Genomic DNA, 19,335 nt, shown 5'->3' on the forward strand with positions numbered 1-19,335 from the left:
CATATGTGTATTTTTTGTATTAATACTTATATGGTTAATTAGGAGTATTTTGGGAATACTTATTTCTAAATTATGTGGATACACTTTTAACTCTTTCTTTTTAAAATTGTATCTTATTGCCGAGATTGTTATGGGGCGATGTTATATGTTGTGTTTGTTTTCAATTTAAAAAAAATCAATAAACAAAGCATTGAAAAAGACACACGCCACTTACCACAACGTCTGCTGTTTGCATCTGGATGCAGAACTTTGTTGAATGTCACACCAACTCTCTCTACCCTTGTTTCAATCCTGTCTCAACTGTCGGATAAATGACAAATGCCAAAAACAAATCTTTTAAAACAAGAGTTGTCTATGTAATTGTAAGTATTTTTAAAGAATTTCTATATAACACATACTGGATCATTTTGCACTTCAAAGTGATTGATCGTGTTCTTTCTATCTCCAATTTCATCTGTAGGTGGAGTGGGCCCAGCAGCAACTGGTAAAAGCAAGAGTAAAGAGGTACACCAAAAGTGACCCAAACTTCATTCACTTCAATGACCCAAAATGGTCTAACATGTGGTATATTGTAAGTACGGTGCACTGAATTGTCTTCATGTATTATTGTGTTCATAAGAAACAGACAAACACATATGCACATACAGTGTGGCTTTGTCAGTGAAGGTCTAAGAACCCCCTGAAAGACTCAGCCGATTCACTCCTATACATCTCAGCTGTATCTTCAGTAGTACATGCTGTCTCTTTGGTCTTTTTTCTTGTAAGCACTGCAATGATAACAGCAGCCGCTGTCGCTCAGAGATGAACATTCTGGCAGCCTGGCAGAGGGGCTTCACCGGCAAGAACGTGGTAGTCACCATATTAGATGACGGCATCGAGAGGAACCACCCTGACCTGGCCCAGAACTACGTATGTGCCACCCATCTGTTCTAACTGGAACATTGAACCATGGCTATTTAGAGGATTGATATTCAACGATATTAATGTGGATACAGTGCAAAATAATCCAGTCCAAATAAATACTGTGGCCATGAATAAATGTAATGTAACAAGTTTTGTAACCCAATGTTTGGCTCCAATTTGTTGCTAGTTCTCCTACAACACAAAATGAACAATGACATAATAGGCACATGGGGATGTACACTATCTCCTTTTTATGAACTGCAGTGTGTGAGATGTATTCTCTGCCTCAGTCTTATATTTGATGCCTTTTTCATTTCTGCAGGACCACCTTGCAAGCTATGATGTCAACGGGAATGACCATGACCCCACACCACGTTATGACTCTCGCAATGAAAACATGTAAGTAACTTCAATCTAATCTTCCGTCCCTCATTGGTTTTTTTGTGCTTTGAATATTGTATTCTTGTAGTCAAGTACCTTATATACAACAGGACTAGCTCCAGATGAGTTCCAGACACATTTTCATAATATCTGGAACCTACATGACTGAGAACCTTCATATTTATGAATGCATGTGAGAGAATCCATCTTCAGCATACCCACACACACAACTCCTCAGATACATACCTGGTACTGGTCATGTTGTTCTCCAACATGCTGGATATGTTCGTCAGTAGTCGGTATGCCACTTTTCAGTAACTCCTCCTCAAGTCACGCTGTGTCTGTTATCAGACTGAGGCAAGACATCCTTTTGATGAACAGTATGATTATTCAGTGGGTCTTTTGCTCATCTTGACGGTATACGGTCACAAAGACAATTTACCATGAAAACACAGACTAAAAATGTAGTATTGGTAATGATCCATGTCAACACAGTATATTAGCACATGCTGTCAAAAACAACTTTTTTTCTCATTTCTTGATATCTATGATGAGAAATAATTTATTTTATCTACTCAATTACAGTTATACAGACTTAGGCACATATATCATGTCAAGAAATGATCAATATAATGTGCCCCCATAATGTGTTTTTTTTTTTTGCCTGAGTGATGTCAATAATTACATCATGTTTTAATTGTTTAAAGGTACAGTGTGTAGAATTCAGTCTTCAGACAGTTGATTGGATGAATAGTGTGCTCTTGATTGGTTGGAACAAAAACCTATAGGGACATGGCCCTTTGTGGAATAGTTTGGACAACCCTGTCCTACACACTTGGAAGGGTAGGGGTATTCAATTGTTTGTAATCTGCTTCCTCATTGTTAGATGCCACAGAGTATTTCCGTTTCCCGTACACACAAACACTAAAGTTTTTTGATTATTTTGCTTCCTCTTTTCAAAGTTTCCCAATGTGAGGAAGGTAATTGTAACAGTTTTTTAAAATGAGACTGCATGTCAGGACAGCTGTAAGTGAAATCCTAATGACCTCACCATGCCCATACTACACCCATACCACACATCAGATGCACCTGTAAGACAGAAGAAGTAGTAAAGACAGAGTAGCCGACATGTGTTGAGCCTCTGAGTTAATGTGTTGCAGTTAGTGTTTCTCTGGAGAGCCACGGTGTCAAGATGCCATCAGGTGAAGGATTTTACACAGAAAAAAGTAGGTGCAGGTGTTCTGATACATGCTGTTAGCTAACTACAGTAGCTCAGTAAAACTGCAACAGTTCAAGTAACAGCAACTGAAAACAGCTTAATTACAAACATGACACCAACTGATGACACAAGTGACAAACTCTTCACGTTTGTACAAGTCACAAGGGTGCCATATTTTTCATTTAAAAGAACAAATTTCACCGAAAGGCTGAGGTGGCCTTAATGAGGATCAATATGTAAAGAAAACAGCCTCTGGCGATGTGTGTCCTGGCCTTGAAGAGATAACTTAATGCACCTGGTTTGGGGTTGGATTAAGTCTGTTAGTATTCAAGGCAGTTCACTCCCTACCTCTGTTATTTAGCACAACATAGAACATTACAGGTTTGTTTATTCCATAATGCTGCACTCAAAGCTGGGCCACGTATTAACTGCAGCAGTCCAGCTACACAGCATGGAGGGAAAAGTAGATGGTTCTTCTGCCATCAGGACTGAAGATGAAGTATCATGCTTTGTACTGTTTCCTCTTAACCTCAAACAGACTACAGGGAGCCGAGCCGAGGCTGGCTTATATTATACTAGTATTGTAGTTCTTAATGTAAAACAGGAAGTTGACTGATTAGACATGACAGCATAGGATGACCACTCTGTTACACATATCATTTGAACATATATTATGTACATTTATCTTGTAACCCTCCTGTCGTCATCTCATTGATGTGCAATTTTTGTATTCCCGCATCAAAATTGACCCAGTTTGGTTTGACTGTTTATGAAGCATAAGGTATAAATTATCACCCAATTCTGTGTTAGACCTTTTTAGTCAACTTCATTCCAACTTATTACCACAGGTTTTACACATATTTTGGGAATTTATGCACAATAGGCCTCATTTAGAGAAACTATACCTCATTCTGGAGATAAGCCACATCAACATTGACCTGAGGACAACAGGAGGGTTAACATGGTAAAAATGCATTCATCATTTGGTATTGCCGGTCAGAATCTGTTTGAACAAAGCATAAGATAATGCAACAATGCACAGCATGATGTTGCTTGTGCAAAAGGGTGACCCCCTTTTGCACAAGCAACATCATACTGTGCATTGTTGCATTATCCCTATGTTCCCACAGCCCTATGTTCCCTCATTTTCTAGGAAAATTAGGACCTATGTTCCCTCAGGCCTACATTGGACGTTGGTACCAAATTTGAAGCAATTCTGTCAAGGTGTTCCTGAGATATCACGCAACATTTTAAAACCTTATGGTTTTATATAACAATCCTATAACCTTTTTAAAAAACTACAACAATCATCTACCTACATGATAATACCTACACTTTAAATGAGCACATCCTTCTCTTTTTCTATTTCCAGTCAAAGTGAGCTCTAATACCGGCAGTAAATAGAGTTTGATGTCAGTCCCAAGTAATCAAATGACGGAAGGCTTCTTTCTACACTTAACATTCTTTTACCATATAGGGAGAAATCCATCACAGGAAAAGAATATAAACCAACTACTCCATAAACCAAACTTTGAATGGCAGCTAAATATTTAGCTTCTTTGGCTCTTATCAAATGGCATTCTGGAGAACTAAATCAAACTAAAGTGAACGTAGACAGATCCTGGAACACACTGAACGCTGTGAATTGACAGCATGAGTTTCAGAATGCTCACCAGTTTCTCTGTCTTCTATACACCAGCTTTGTAGAGGGTGGTAAAATTCATTATGGTGCTGTTGCCAGAGGCTTGTAAGAGTCCAATGGCTGTAGGTGGAAAAGGCAATCAATTTTAGTTGTTGTTTTCCGCTATGTTTCCATTATCTGTAGGCACTGGCAGGTATCCTTAAGGAAATTATCTATTCTTGGTTGTATTAAGTTTTTATAAAAGGATGTCTGGTAAAGAAAGGGAGCATGTCAGCCTCTGAATAATGATTAGTTTGCTGAGCCTTTAAAGCTCTCTCCATGGGTGGTGTGATGGTTGATAAATTCAACCTTTTGGATTTCTGTCAGAGGTTTTTCTCTTTCAGATATTCCTCCTAGAGATTTTACAACAACCAGCCCTTGAACTTGGCATTCAACAGTACAGGGCTGTATGTGAGATTGTGTGATTTCTTTTTGTTCACATCTAGACATGGAACTCGGTGTGCAGGTGAAGTTGCAGCTGTGGCCAATAACTCCCATTGTATCGTCGGGATTGCCTACAACGCACACATTGGAGGTAGTGTTCTCTGTCTTATTCTCCAAGCTTCCAGGAATGTTTTTCCCCCCTCATGTGCCTTTTAGTCATGTTAGCAGTCGTCAGTTGATCCATCACTTTGGTGAAAGACACACTGAAGGACTTCAGTTGATGTATCCTAATGATTTTTGGTAATCCTCTGAGCACCATCATCAGGTAAACATTTTGGTCTGTCCAACACTTTAGTCTATGAACAAATACCTGCAAAACTCATGACCTTTCCAACAGAATCAGATGTATGTGTATAGATCTTATAGTGTTATAATCCTGGATCCTAAAATTGCATCCTTTCATTTGAATGAAAACGGCTCACCCAACATGAAATAATCCAAAAAAAGTTCTTGAGTTTCCAGGTTTGCCTCTGCATTGTGTGGCATTACATGTACATACTATTTCCATAAAGTTTAGTGAAATGTCATAATTCACATAGCAATACTTTACTTTGTTTGCAGTTCCAGGTGTCCGTCCGTTTTATATTGCTGGTGTATGTGGAAGATGCTTTTTGTTGCAGTGAGTGGCCACTGGGACGAATTACAGATTACAACTACAATTAAATCTCTTCACTTGGCCTTTTGTTGCATTTAGAATCCAGTAAAATTGTAACTCTTACTCCCTCTTAGTTAGGCTCCTGCATATGTTGCTAATCTACTACAGCTTGCTCCCTTAAAGGTGCAGTGTGTAGAATTTAGTGGCATCTAGCAGAAAGGACTTGGCAGATATTGAATATAATATTCATAAGTATGTTTTAAGTAGTGTATAATCACCTGAAAATAACAATTGTTGTTTTCATGACTTTTAGAATGAGCATTTATCTACATGAGGAGTGGGACCCCTTTCATGGCAGCTGCCATGTTGCACCACAATGTTTCTACAGTAGCCCAGAATGGACAAATTAAATACTGACTCTAAAGGGGGCCTTTCATGCTTTTCGCAAGCTTCGTGGCCACCGTAAAGCCCAAACACACTGACGAAGTAGTTTACACCTATTGTTTAAAATGGATGAACACACACCAAAAGTATTTATGGAGCGAGTCAAACTACCTTGACACCCTATACTCCGACTTTGTTTCCATTTGGTATCGTCAAATGCGAACCCAGCAACCAAAGCTGTTTTTTTCTGCAGCTGAAAAAGAGAGTGTACCAGTGAGTCAGTGAGACAGAGAAGACAGTGTGGAGGTTGTCAGGTGAGTGGCAGTTAGAGTGAACAAGAGAATTAAAAAAAATTCTGATTGTTTCAAGGCGTTATGCTCTAAAGCAGAAATAAATAACCATCACACACTAAACACATTTACTGTAGAAACAGATGCTCTTAGTTTAGTTTTCCTCCTTTGCGTTTCTCCATTCCATTCATTCATGGCTTCCAACTCATGCATCAGTAAGACAACGTGTGTGTCAATTTTTGTTTGAGCCTTTAGGTCAAATATGCTAAATTTGATTGTCCCATGTACCTGCGTAAAGACCCATGGTTTCAATGAGAAACCAGAGGTCAATTAAAACTCTTATTAATCCTCTCCCAGCAGGTAACTTGGGGCAATGACTGTGTGCATCATCTTAATTTCAAAAAGTCTGACCAACAGAAGCCTGCAGCTGCACATTTTTAATTACAATACAAGTAAACTTGTGGCTCTGATGACCACAGACATTACATTTATGGTATTCGCTGAAACAAAAGATGAGAATCCTAACTTCTTTGTGCATCATTATAGTAGAAGTGTCAACTTATGTCATGTCTAATCTAACTAAACTAGTTAGTTAGTTAGATTCAAATTAGTTCAGTAATTTAGTATCTTATACCTTGACGTTTGTAATGTCAAATTTTGATGATTGAATAAAATGCCACCACTCCTCCACATCTAAATGATTGGATTTTTTACACAAATGCATTTTGAAAGTTTTCAAATTATTAATATTTATTAAATACAAAATGCCCAAAATCAGCATGAACTGCTAAGTGTTCTATGGCAGTGATTGGCTGTGAACAAGTCCATAAAAATAGGAAATAGGATCGATTGCAGGTATCGTTTGACGGGAGATGTTTCCATACTACTTGGTATCGATTTAATTAGATTGATATCTTAAAGGTATGGATAGTCCGTGAGCCAGAGGGGTTGGTCGTTACCGAAAAAGTGGCAAAGGCTACCATACCTTTTCTGAAAGCCTGGAATCTCAGCTTTTCAATGATGTATGATGGCCATCTGACAAGAGTAGCTGTTTTGAGTTATCACACATAATGTAAACTAAGGTTGAGAAAAATAATGCGTATAAATCAAGCAGAACACTGACAGCAGAAAATCTATATTTGACATATTGGAATATTTTATTTTGTTATGTTTGGTATCATTTTAAAGGGGAGACTCCGGGCTTTCATTTAAATCCTTTTGTGAACATTTTGGATAAGTACAGCCAACCCTGGAGTTCTTCAAACTTTTAATCACACACATTTTCCTGCCATTTCCACCTAAGTCATCTTTTGTCTTTTAATCCTGTGGCACCAGGGAGCATCAAAGAAACAAAATCCAAACACTGAAATACTGGCATGACTCTAAGGATTCAGAAAATGTATCATTTACCCATATTATCTGATTTGGAGGGGGAGATTTTCAGTGTTATATCAGACATGGCGTTTGAGAAAATAATGCCTATAAATTAAGCAGAACACTGACATAGCTGAAAATCTAAAAAACGGTATAACAAATAACAAATGAGACATGGATTCCTATGTTTTAAGGAGTGGTAAACCCAATTATGACATTGCCATTACTGTAAAAGGTCAAGGTCATGACTTTTAGGCATGGTCAATGACATTTTATGACATTTTCGTACAGATTGCATCATTCAAGGCCACGACACTAATCAAACTCCTCGTCGGAATCCTCAGCAGAGGAATAGGATTGTTTCTCATCAGCAAAGTCATCCTTCTGGTTTTTGCACTGTCTTGCATGGCATAGATCAGTGCAGGCCAAGTTGTTGGCAACACACTGACATGATGGAGTGACACAGTCCCTCTTGCATGAGCAGGACAGAAACTCAAGTACTGCTTGTGGACCGATGGAGACATTGAACCAGTCTATGGAGAGCTGCAAGTCACCATCTTGGTCCACTCTAGACCACCCATGCTCAACTGGGGAAGGAACTTCAGGGTTGTTCTTGAGGCATCTTCTCCAGATAGCACCTTGATAGTTAGCTCTGAGACAGTGCTTCCTGAGAGAATCTGAGCATGGAGGTAACTGCCAGGATTCTACGCCTTTCTTTGCACAAAAAAGTGCATACCTCATTTCATTGATGTTGGTGATTCTGGACTTGGAGCTGTACATTTGACATGTGAACTCCTGTTAGACTGCATACAACTCAGGTGTCATTGTCCAGCCTGCCCCAACCTTCTGAAAGGTCTCACAGAAGTATTCATTCTTCTGAAGAAGTTTTAGGGCTGACACTTTACCACGACCTGCAAATGCACTTACAGTGTCGCAGCCTGTGTATGCATGTAAACCAGGCAAAGCCTGACACAACTGTGAACCCAGACCACGAGCGAGTTGTGAGATGTTTACGTAACTGGTGCGATTCTTTGTCCCTGACTTCAGGAACAGGTCACATGTGAGTGCATCACTGGTAGCCAGGCTTATCACCAAGACATCAGTGTCATCAGACACAAGGATGACAGATTTGTGACCAGTCCTTGAAGCATGGCAAGTATGGAGTAGCATACGGGTGTCAGCCTCTTCCTGAGTGGACGACAGGTCTGCTACCTTGTGCACTCCCTGTTGGGTCAGCTTGTAAGACTTGTAAGACAATCTTTGGTTGTAGTGTACAGAACCTTTTCACAGAGTCTTGTTCTAGACTGTTCTTTGCCCCACTCTTTGAGCAAGAAGGTAGCAAGATTTGTTTTGTTGTTGTTGCTTTGTAGGAACTTCTTCCATTGCTGAACTCTGTACCCTGCAGTGATCTGTCTGACCTCTGCGCCTGAGTCTGCACCTCTGGCCACTCTCTCCATGTGTTTGATAGAAGCCTCATTATATACATCAAAAACAATGTCAACACGGGTGCTGTGACTTGCTTCAGTTAGCACAGTGGACAAGACATAGTCTGAAATATCAGGAAATGTCTTGCCATCACCGTTCAGCTTCTGAACAAGTGCCATGCCATCTATTACGCAGCTGAAATTTAATGGCAATGATTCAGCAACACATGGGAATTTGAGCAGTTGCTTGGCAAGTGAGGATTTGCAAGTCTTCCTCACATTGCCATCTGGTGAAGCAAGAGCCCACGGAAGTGGTCCAAGGGGATGAGATAACACCTCCTTCAGGTTGAGCTGTCTACTCTGTGCAATCAGTACCATGTGGCCAAATATTCGATTATCAGCTTTGAGGATAACTTCTTTATTCCCAGTTTTGCATGTCTTTGCCTTTCCCTGCATTGAGGAGAATGTTTTCAGTTTCTTCTTGGAGAGTGGTGCATGGAACTGCTTTGCAGGAGGATTACTCTCAACACGCTCAGCAGAGAAGGTTCTGTAGGCATTCTCGCCAATGGTGTGTGCATTCAGAAGGTCTTCAGCAACATCTGCTGGTGCTGTACTTCCAGTAGACAGAGAAACAAGGGACTCACCACCTGCAAATGGATTTATCCAACTAGAATCCAACAGATCCACAGTGCTTGTAATGTGTTCTTCATCTTTGGCAATTCTGCTTTGCCCAAGGTCCTTGTGAGAACAGTCACTTTGTTGGAGTTCCAGGGAGCTTTTCAATATAGACAAGTAAGTGCTTTTGTACTCAGGAGTAAGGTCATATCTTGAGACAGCTGCTGGGTTCAAGCTGAACCCTTTTGTGCCTCCAGCTGTCTGAGTGTCCCGATTGACAGTTTCCTCTAGGGTCTGGTCAATCGGAACCCTGCCAAATGTGTTTGTTGCACTCAGCTGGGCCGAAACCTTCACAGAGAAACATGTACAGACCTGGTTTCTCATGTTCAATGTGGCTCATCTCTGAGTAGTAAGCAGTGAGTGACCTTGCATAATTCAGATTACCATAGGCAAAGGTCCAGGGGATGATTGATCGAATGCTAGCCATGTGCAATGCCCAGTTACCTTCACGTGATGCCCTCACAAGGTTTAGTACAACCTCCACCATGTCAATATATGACATCCAGAAGCTGGCCAGTGGACCTTGCTAAGACCTGAGATGCTGCAGGAATTCACAGAAGTACTGATGGACCTTTCTGAAAACTGTACGGTCAAGTGATTCTTCTACAGTGGTTGATGATATACCCTCAGAAAAGACACTCAAGACTAGGGGCAGGATATCTAGGAGATCGTGGGCATCAGGATGGTTCTCTGTGAGCCACTGGGGAAACTGATTCCAGACTAGCCTCAGGAGGGCTTCATACATGATTTTGTGGAATCTCAGAGATCTATTGTACTTATGGCCATCCAAAACACCACTGACAGATCCCTCAGCCACAGCTCCATATTCAATGCATATGTCCCTTAGGCCTGCAGCCTGGAAGCGCTTCCCAATCACACCCAAGAACATACAGATGGTGTGAAAGACTCCAACTCTTGGCACAATGTTGGGAAACCTGTCTCTATGTGCCCACAGAATTTCTGTAACTTTACAGTAGAGAGCCTGATCAAAGGCAACTGACATGTTGCTGATGTGTAAGGAAGTCATGATGTTTTTACTTTGAAGGAGAATCTCATGAACAGTTGCCATGTGGGTGGCCGGGGCATTGATGGTTGGCAGATAGCTGACAACACTGGGAATAACATCAACAGAGTTTGATGCTAAGATGTTGTAACCTGTCCAGCTAGGGACACTTTGATTTGTGGCACAGTGCAGTCTGCATACCAACCATAAGAAGTCTTGACTTCAACATAGGATCTAGTTGGAGGATGACACCTAGTTCCCACAGCATACACTGGCAGAGCTGGCAAAGATACAGAGACAGTTCTCTGTTTGCTCTTGGGCACATCACAAGCTGGTTTAGGCAGTTCAGGACCGAACATCCGAGGCTGCACTGCTATACTATTGACCCTATGGGATGTTCCAAAAAAATAATCGAAAACATTTTCTGCCATCGTTGCATTCTGTTTTTATTCACTTTTTGTTTTTATTTATACATTACAAGCTCATTATTTATACATTTCATTTCTGACTGGCTACTATTATATGTTTAAACTGCTTAAACCGCAATGATAACTTTTAAGGTGGCCTCATCCAATATATACATGTCAAGTTTGAACATTTCTCCAAATTAGCGCCTATTTTAGTAAATGAAGCCTCATTTGTATATTTAGCCATTACTTTTGAGAAAATCTGCTATACAAGCAATACTTGTCTTAATGTATGTGATAAACTGGGAAAGTTTTGTGGTGATGTATAAAAGTTTTCTTATTTACCAGAGTCGCCCGAGAACAAGGCATTCATTTTTTAATGTAAATTACATGAAAGTGGGGACCTGATATAAATTATATTTGGTGGATATGTATTAAGGACCCTTTGAACTATCTAAAAATGCTGAATAACAACTTTTTCTAAAAAAGATTTACCTCAGACTTCAACAAATTAGCCTAGGGGTAATAGTACACTACATGTTTCTGTCTTTGAAAACGCCATGTCTGATATAACACTGAAAATCTCCCCCTCCAAATCAGATAATATGGGTAAATGATACATTTTCTGAATCCTTAGAGTCATGCCAGTATTTCAGTGTTTGGATTTTGTTTCTTTGATGCTCCCTGGTGCCACAGGATTAAAAGACAAAAGATGACTTAGGTGGAAATGGCAGGAAAATGTGTGTGATTAAAAGTTTGAAGAACTCCAGGGTTGGCTGTACTTATCCAAAGTGTTCACAAAAGGATTTAAATGAAAGCCCAGAGTCTCCCCTTTAAAATGATACCAAACATAACAAAATAAAATATTCCAATATGTCCAATATAGATTTTCAGCTGTCAGTGTTCTGCTTGATTTATACGCATTATTTTTCTCAACCTTAGTTTACATTATGTGTGATAACTCAAAACAGCTACTCTTGTCAGATGGCCATCATACATCATTGAAAAGCTGAGATTCCAGGCTTTCAGAAAAGGTATGGTAGCCTTTGCCACTTTTTCGGTAACGGTTTCCATATTTTGAGGCCCTGGCTCACGGACTAGGAGTACTTATACCCAGTCCTAGTTGGCACGTTTGTTGTTTCCTCGTAGCTTAACTCAACCTTCACCAAACAGACATTATTATTTCTGTACTAGCAGCTCAGGTAACAAATAGCTTACTTCAAACAAATAGCCTTTAAATTATTAGATGGTTATTATGAACCTAGTTGCCTAGCTTCATAGTTAACAATTAATACTGTAATTATTATTTCACTGGCCTTCAAATGAACTGAAGACCCTCCAAGATCCCACATTCCTTGACCTGTGTACTGTAGAGGCAAATTTGAAGTGACACATTTAGCTCACCATGTTTCTTGGGACACAGGTATTCGTATGCTGGATGGTGATGTGACTGATATAGTAGAGGCCAAGTCCCTGGGGATCCGACCTGACTACATTGACATCTACAGTGCCAGCTGGGGGCCAAAGGACGATGGAAAGACAGTGGATGGCCCAGGGCCACTAACCAAACAAGCTTTCGAACAAGGCATCAAGAAGGTTTGTGAAACTTCTGTGAGCTGACTGAAATCTGTAGGGTTCATCTCTGAGCTCAGCATCATCTGTCTCACACAGGGTCGCAAAGGCCTGGGGTCCATTTTTGTCTGGGCGTCAGGTAATGGCGGTCGGCAGGGTGATCACTGTTCATGTGATGGTTACACCAGCAGTATCTACACCATCTCCATCTCCAGCACTACAGAGAATGGAAACAAGCCCTGGTACCTGGAGGTCTGCAGCTCCATCATGGCCACAACCTACAGCAGTGGAGAGTTTAGTGAGAGGAAGATTGTGAGTAATGGGCATGTTGCTAGTTTGTCTATTGAAGCTCTATGTTGAGAAATACTTTATAAAAGATGTGCAACATATGTAAAACATTCACTGACAAATGAAGTGTATGACTGTAGTATATATATATATATATAGCTGTACGCTACTAATCCATATTAGAGGTGTCACTGATGAATCCACCCAACTCTGCTGTGACCATCATCTCTAAAGAGTGTTTCAGTCTCTGTTATTATCAACCTTGTTTCCATTGTAAGGTCCTTAGTCTAGGGGAAACCTGGACACAAAACGGTTAGAGACCCCCCAACTCCTCTTAGTCCCAAAAACGCCCAGCCCAACATCCACCAGAGATTACAATGTAGCAGTTTATTGTTGCCAACTTCAGAGCTGAGCATTGCCCAAAAAAGGAAACAAAATCAGCTAACACCCCAGACCCTAAACTTCCCTAACAAGTTTAACTATTTACAATATAAATATATATAAATAGATAATAAATATATGAGGTTATCATCTTCTAGCAACAAACACTTCACAGTCTTAATCTTCACCTCTGCATCAACCAAGATCAGTCCAGTTCTCTTAACTAATATCTAATTCTAAGCTCGGCAGGTGGGCCTCCATTGTTGGGAATGGGGGCGAAAGGAGGGGGGGGCCTGTCTGCATTAGCAAATCAGCCAGCAGTCAACCTGTTGCCCGGGCCAATCAGGCAGCACCACCTGCCTCACTCACTGACACACCCACACACACAAACACTTACACAGAAGGCACACTCCAAAGGAGAGGAGAGGGAGAGAGTTATATAACACCAATACAAATGACCAAATGACCATGGGTCATCACACCAGCCAGCTGTTTTCAGTGTAAAAAAAAAAAAAAAAAAAAGCTCTGATAAAGCAACTGTACAGTACCAGCTAGAAAACAGTTAGTGACTAGCTGGTGGAGCATTTAGCAGGCATATATTTTTGTCAGGAATTGGAGGAGACTATTACAGCGTACGGACTGGACACAAACACAACTCCAAATGAAAGCTAATGTTGCTTAATTGTCTGCTGGATGTGTAATCAGGCAAACACTAACACATTTGTCACTGTGGCCCTTTATGAATCTAGAGGTCATGTAGTAAAATACACACAACATGTTTTGTTTTTTTTTAACCTTAAGGTCAGTTTCTTAGTATGTATGCTAAGTTATTTGCATGGAGCAAGCAAGCCGCAGCGTTTGAACTATGTGGGTCATAATTGTGTTTTGTGGTTATTTCAGAGTTAGGTTGACCAATAGCTCAAACTAGCAGTTATTCATTTGCCTGATCTTTTTAATTGTTTTTTTCAAAATGATGACTTCAGTGTCTCATAGATTAAAAGAGCAGCTCTCTTGGCTGACTCCAAAGACATGAACCCAACATGTACAAAGGTTGTTGTGAGGCATAATTTGCAGCCATGTGTGAGCAGATATGTGTTTGTGGAGGGGATCAAAGATCAGCTGAGGTTGTGTTTTCTTAGACTGTGGCACAGGTAGAAAATAACTGAAGAGACATAATAATTTATATCCACAATAAACCAGACAAAACACATATTAATACAGTGCTCTGCTGCAGTCAACAACTAACTGTGAGAAGTCAGAGCCGGGTCCTGTCTTGGCTCTGCCTCCCTGCCTTTTCTCTCTGTCCTACACTGTGTACGTCAGTGTAAATATTGTGCTTTGGCTTCTGTTGAACTAACCAGAGTGACAAGACCACCAGCCTCCCGGTGCAGTGTGTAGGATGTGTGGCTGACCTTATATAGAAGCTCAGAAGCTCCTGCATGAGGTCAGCTACACTCTGAACACTGATATGTATCTCTCTGATTACTGATATTGGTCGTGTGAGCTCATTTTACTCCTAAATTGGCTTCTTGGAGCATTAAGTGCCTGACAATCTTTGGATTTTGATTGCAAACCTAGACAACATTAAATCATTCATTTAATGAGTTCAGACTACATTAAAAAGTGAATGTTATTCATTTGACATCATGCTGTCAAAGAGCTTTACCTTGCACACACACACACACACACACACACACACACACACACACACACACACACACACACACACACACACACACACTGAAAATTCCAAAGTTTCAGCCCAATTTCTAAGATTCTTGACACACATGAACTATTTCATTTCTGTTTTAAGATATTAAGATTAGGCAGTGCTATGATTAATGGAAATTAACCACGGATAATATATGAAAAACGCAAATGAAGAGTCTGATCAAAATATTGTCAAATTAAGGGCTTTCTGCAGCCAATCAATATAAAATAAATCAATAATTTACAACAAGCCATGCTAGCAGCTCTATGAGACTGTACTTAAGCAACAGTGGTGCGTTAAGCCAGATGCTGACAATGAGGGGCAAGATATCTCAGTCTGGACCAAATGCTAAATAGTAAATGGACTGTACTTATATAGTACTTTTCGACCACTAAAGCATTTTTTTTTTTTTTTTTTACTTCACTACATATCTCATTCAGCCATTCATACACTGATGACAGGAGCTACCACACATGGTGCCAACCTGCTCTTCAGGAGGAAGCTAACATTCACACACATTCATACACTGTTGGCACAGCCATCGGGAGCAGTTTGGGGTTAGGGTTATGGTTAGTATCTTGCCCAAGGACACATCAACATGTGGACTGGAATCTTCTGATTGGTGGACAACCTGCTCTACCTACTGAGCCACACCTGCCCAGCCGGGTGCTGGCAACACAGCAAGCACAGCTAAACATTAGATAAATAAAAAGTGCTTGAAATGAAATGAAAATGTTGTGTGTGCTTCTTACCTTGCAGGTAACCACTGACCTCCGGCACCGCTGCACCGATAGTCATACTGGCACCTCTGTCTCTGCTCCCATCGTGGCAGGGATCATAGCTCTCGCTCTGGAGGCCAAGTCAGTCATCTTATCCTCTGTCTTGTTTATTCCGTCATGATATGCCTCTTCTCCTTCACTCTGTATTCTATCTCTTCTTATGTCTTGTTTAGGTCTTCTGCTGACACCTAACCTCTGGCCACTGTGTCATGATAGCCTTATCTAGACACTGCATAAGTAAAATTCTGACACGTCTACAAACCAACCAATCAAAATACAACATGCAATGAATACACTGGCTGTTGGGATATTTCATGAGTGACATTGTTGAATAAAATTTAGGGGAACAAACTCTTAATATGTCCATAGTGCACACAAGGCAATATGAAGTGACTTTCGTACTTTTTTCCTGTTTAGATTGAAGGGCTATGATTTATCGTTCATACAGATATTGTGAACAAGAGTTTATTAGAGTTGTCTCGCACAATGTGACGTGTAATAAACTTGCAAGATCATTGTTGTCACACAGTCTTAAGGTGTCAGAAATTGACCAATGGTACAGTCTGCTAAAAGCTTTCCTTAAGTGGTCATAAGAATAAACTGCCAAACAGATAACAAAGATGTAAAGTCTTGTCTGACCAAATAAGATGAGTGGTGTCTTTGTTTTCTGCAGCCTTTTGCTCACATGGAGGGATGTGCAGCATTTGCTGGTGAAGACATCCAGACCGGTCCACCTGAGAGCTGATGACTGGAAGAACAATGCTGCCGGACACAGAGGCACACTGCATTCTACTTCTAATACTAACATAGTACATTGACTCTGTTTTATACTTTGTTCGATGCACTGCAGGCCATCTCAACCACACATTTTTTTATGAAGCCTTAGCTTAATATAGATGGTGTCAGCATAATTACTGCTGTTTAGTTATGAGTGTGTGTCTCTGCTCACAGTCAGCCACCTGTATGGCTTTGGCCTGGTGGATGCAGGGGCCATGGTGCTGGAGGCTACCAAGTGGAGGACTGTTCCTCCTCAGCACACCTGCACTCAGATACATGAGCGACGCACCAGGTGAGGTGAAGGGCAGGCAGTGTACACAGGTTAATGATGTGTTTGGTGTTCATGTGGTTTAGTCAAATTTGAAGTGGTTAAAATGTGTAAATAAACACACTTTTTGTGTACCCAGTATCAAATTTCTGCTTTTAATCCATTTTGAGGAAATATATTAGAGGATTATGGCAAAAATGTCTAAGTGGTGTAACCATAAAAACTTTGTACCAAATCATTCAACTTGCTTAAAAACAGTAAATTGTCAATAAAACACCATATCAACTAGTTTGGTATGATCTTACATTATAACTTTTATATTAAATAAAGGTAATGGAATACAATTGTTCTAAATATTACATTTCATCAGGGGAATCATGGAGATCAGGAAACATTTACTTTTTTTTAAATGTAAAGGTAAAATGTTATAAGTATAATGTTAAAAGTAATTATTAGTATAAGTACACTTAAATACACTGTAGGTGATAAAATATGTAATATTTATCATTCTTTTGTGGTTACACCATTTGACATTTTCAGGAGCATTCAGTCTTACTTTTGGTATAAAAAAGGTACAAATTTAATTTTAAATGACATAAAACCAACACATTTTTGTATTGTAAATTTTAAGCCTGATGCTGCTTTTAAAACTTTTTTTTTGTTTGTTTTTTTTGTTTACATATTTATGAATTGCTGATCACCAACCCTTATTTGTCACTGACCCACAGCATAAAGGTACTGTATAGCTGCCACCCAGTGTTATAGTCCTCAGCTTCAACAGAAAATCCAATAAATAAAAAGAAGCTCATGCTTAAGTTGATTTTAAAAAAGACTGTGTGGACAGAGAAAACAAGTTAAATCATCATAGCAACATAAAGATTATATAAGGTAGAAACAATAATGCCATGCAGTGATATTGTATGTGCAACAGATTTACAGTAATCACATCCAGACACACATGCACACTTTGATTTTGCTTTGCATGGCTGATTGAATTGATGACGATGCTTATCTTTGCCAATCCATCTGAGAAGTGGAACATATTTTGTCAGTGATCATGTCAGTGAAATTACTTTTGGCTGCATCAGTGTGTATGTGTAGACATGTGCGAATACCAGGGTGCAAGACGGATAACAGATGCTTAGTCCTGGACTATGTCTTTGTCTGTTGTTCAAAAATCCATCAAATAGTTTAAGACACAGCCTTTAAATTAGACTTTTACAAACACAAACTTGTTTGATTATTGAAATGTCCTGAAATGGGTTTTTTTTTAACAGAGTGGAAACCCACATTGTGCTTGTATTCTAACAGTCATCGTGTATTTGTTGCATAATTACTCATGTTTATGGCTCTCACAGGTACATCCAAGCTGGACAAAGACTGAACAGCAGCATCACCTCCTCTGGGTGTTCAGAACAAGCTGAGCAGCATGTGGATTACCTGGAGCACGTGGTGGTCAAGGTCCTGATTGTCCACCCACGACGAGGAGACCTTGAGATCAACCTCATCTCTCCATCTGGGACGAAATCAAAGCTGTTGGCCAAGAGGTTAGACTTACACACACACCATTGTACTGTGACAATATGTGAAGTCCACACTGGCCTTTTACTTAATGGTCAATTCACTCAAATATCCTTGTAGATTCTATTCATTCATATGCTTTTGTTCTCACCCTTTCTCTTTGCCCTGCTTTCCCTTTGGGTCTTTCCTGCACTTTATTGATATTCAGAGTCCTGTTCGTTGTCATATTGAGTCCTTGTCATAATATGCTAATAAAACCATAGAAAACTAGATAGATAGTTTGTTTTATAAAGTGTAAGGATAAAGCACAAAGGCAACTTTTCACAAAGGTTTCACCGACCCCGGTTTGCTTCAAATAACATTCACCACTTTGTGTTTCTTTCTCAGTGTCTGCTGCTCTGTCCTCATCATTTATTTTCCTTAATTTACTGATGAAAACTGTGGCAGACTCAGGCTGTCTGAGGGGCAGGGGCAAAAACATATAAAGGGCACTTGATACATTCAATGGGCCCCCAACCGTAGAGAACAACAATGTATGTTTGGTAAAAAAGGATACATCTCCAATTAAGATGATTCAGTATATAAACAAAATGACACTTTTGTATTAAAAGGCATTGTGGCCATGTCGCAGAAATAACAAACATCCTCAAAAGATTGGGTTGCTCTGCCTTTCAAGTTCCTTGAGGTGGTAAGGCACTGACATAAAGCAGTAGATCTGCACTAGTAAGGTATGTTTTTACCCAAACAAGTTGTTTTCACTCCTCAAAGTGTTCTCTTCCAGATTTCATTTCAGGATACATTTTGAACACTTTTTTAACATGCCTAGGAAGAGGTTTACATTCTACTGGGCATCCATTTAATTGCAAATGGCTAATGCAATCATACCTTTATCTCTCTCATCTCCTCCCTCGCTGCCTCTAGCTGCATATTGAGATCCCTTTGTATTGTCTTCAATTTTCTGCCTCTTCTTGGATAGATAGTAGTTCTATATTTCCTAATTATTTGTGCATGACACACACGGAAGAAGCTGATGTATTGATGTGATTCTAAAGAATAACTGAACTCTATTTGATTATCTGCAGGCTTTGGTCACATTACTCTGTGTTGCTTGTGAACATTCACATTGTAGAAAAGTAGCCACACAGTACATTTTTGATGTTATTGCACATACCACTGCTCATGATGTCACATCCTGAGCATCAACATGAGGGACTGTAACATCCCTTGGTTCATGGAGACACGGCTGACCCCCTGGTTT

At 39.9% G+C, this 19,335-nt stretch overlaps 1 protein-coding gene across 1 annotated transcript in view; it reads left to right on the plus strand.

Moving 5' to 3' along the window:
- The window catches only part of pcsk6 (proprotein convertase subtilisin/kexin type 6), a 35,630-nt gene that overhangs the window by 3,347 nt on the left and 12,948 nt on the right, over positions 1 to 19,335 (plus strand). The window contains exons 3-12 of the mRNA XM_062418800.1: positions 461 to 571; positions 766 to 909; positions 1,226 to 1,302; positions 4,631 to 4,719; positions 12,204 to 12,376; positions 12,452 to 12,664; positions 15,492 to 15,592; positions 16,185 to 16,288; positions 16,463 to 16,580; positions 17,915 to 18,103. Coding sequence (XP_062274784.1) covers positions 461 to 571; positions 766 to 909; positions 1,226 to 1,302; positions 4,631 to 4,719; positions 12,204 to 12,376; positions 12,452 to 12,664; positions 15,492 to 15,592; positions 16,185 to 16,288; positions 16,463 to 16,580; positions 17,915 to 18,103 — 1,319 coding nt within the window. The remainder of the gene's footprint in view (positions 1 to 460; positions 572 to 765; positions 910 to 1,225; positions 1,303 to 4,630; positions 4,720 to 12,203; positions 12,377 to 12,451; positions 12,665 to 15,491; positions 15,593 to 16,184; positions 16,289 to 16,462; positions 16,581 to 17,914; positions 18,104 to 19,335) is intronic.

This window comes from Scomber scombrus, chromosome 1 (assembly GCF_963691925.1).
Source record: "Scomber scombrus chromosome 1, fScoSco1.1, whole genome shotgun sequence".
Classification (NCBI taxonomy): Eukaryota; Metazoa; Chordata; class Actinopteri; order Scombriformes; family Scombridae; genus Scomber; species Scomber scombrus.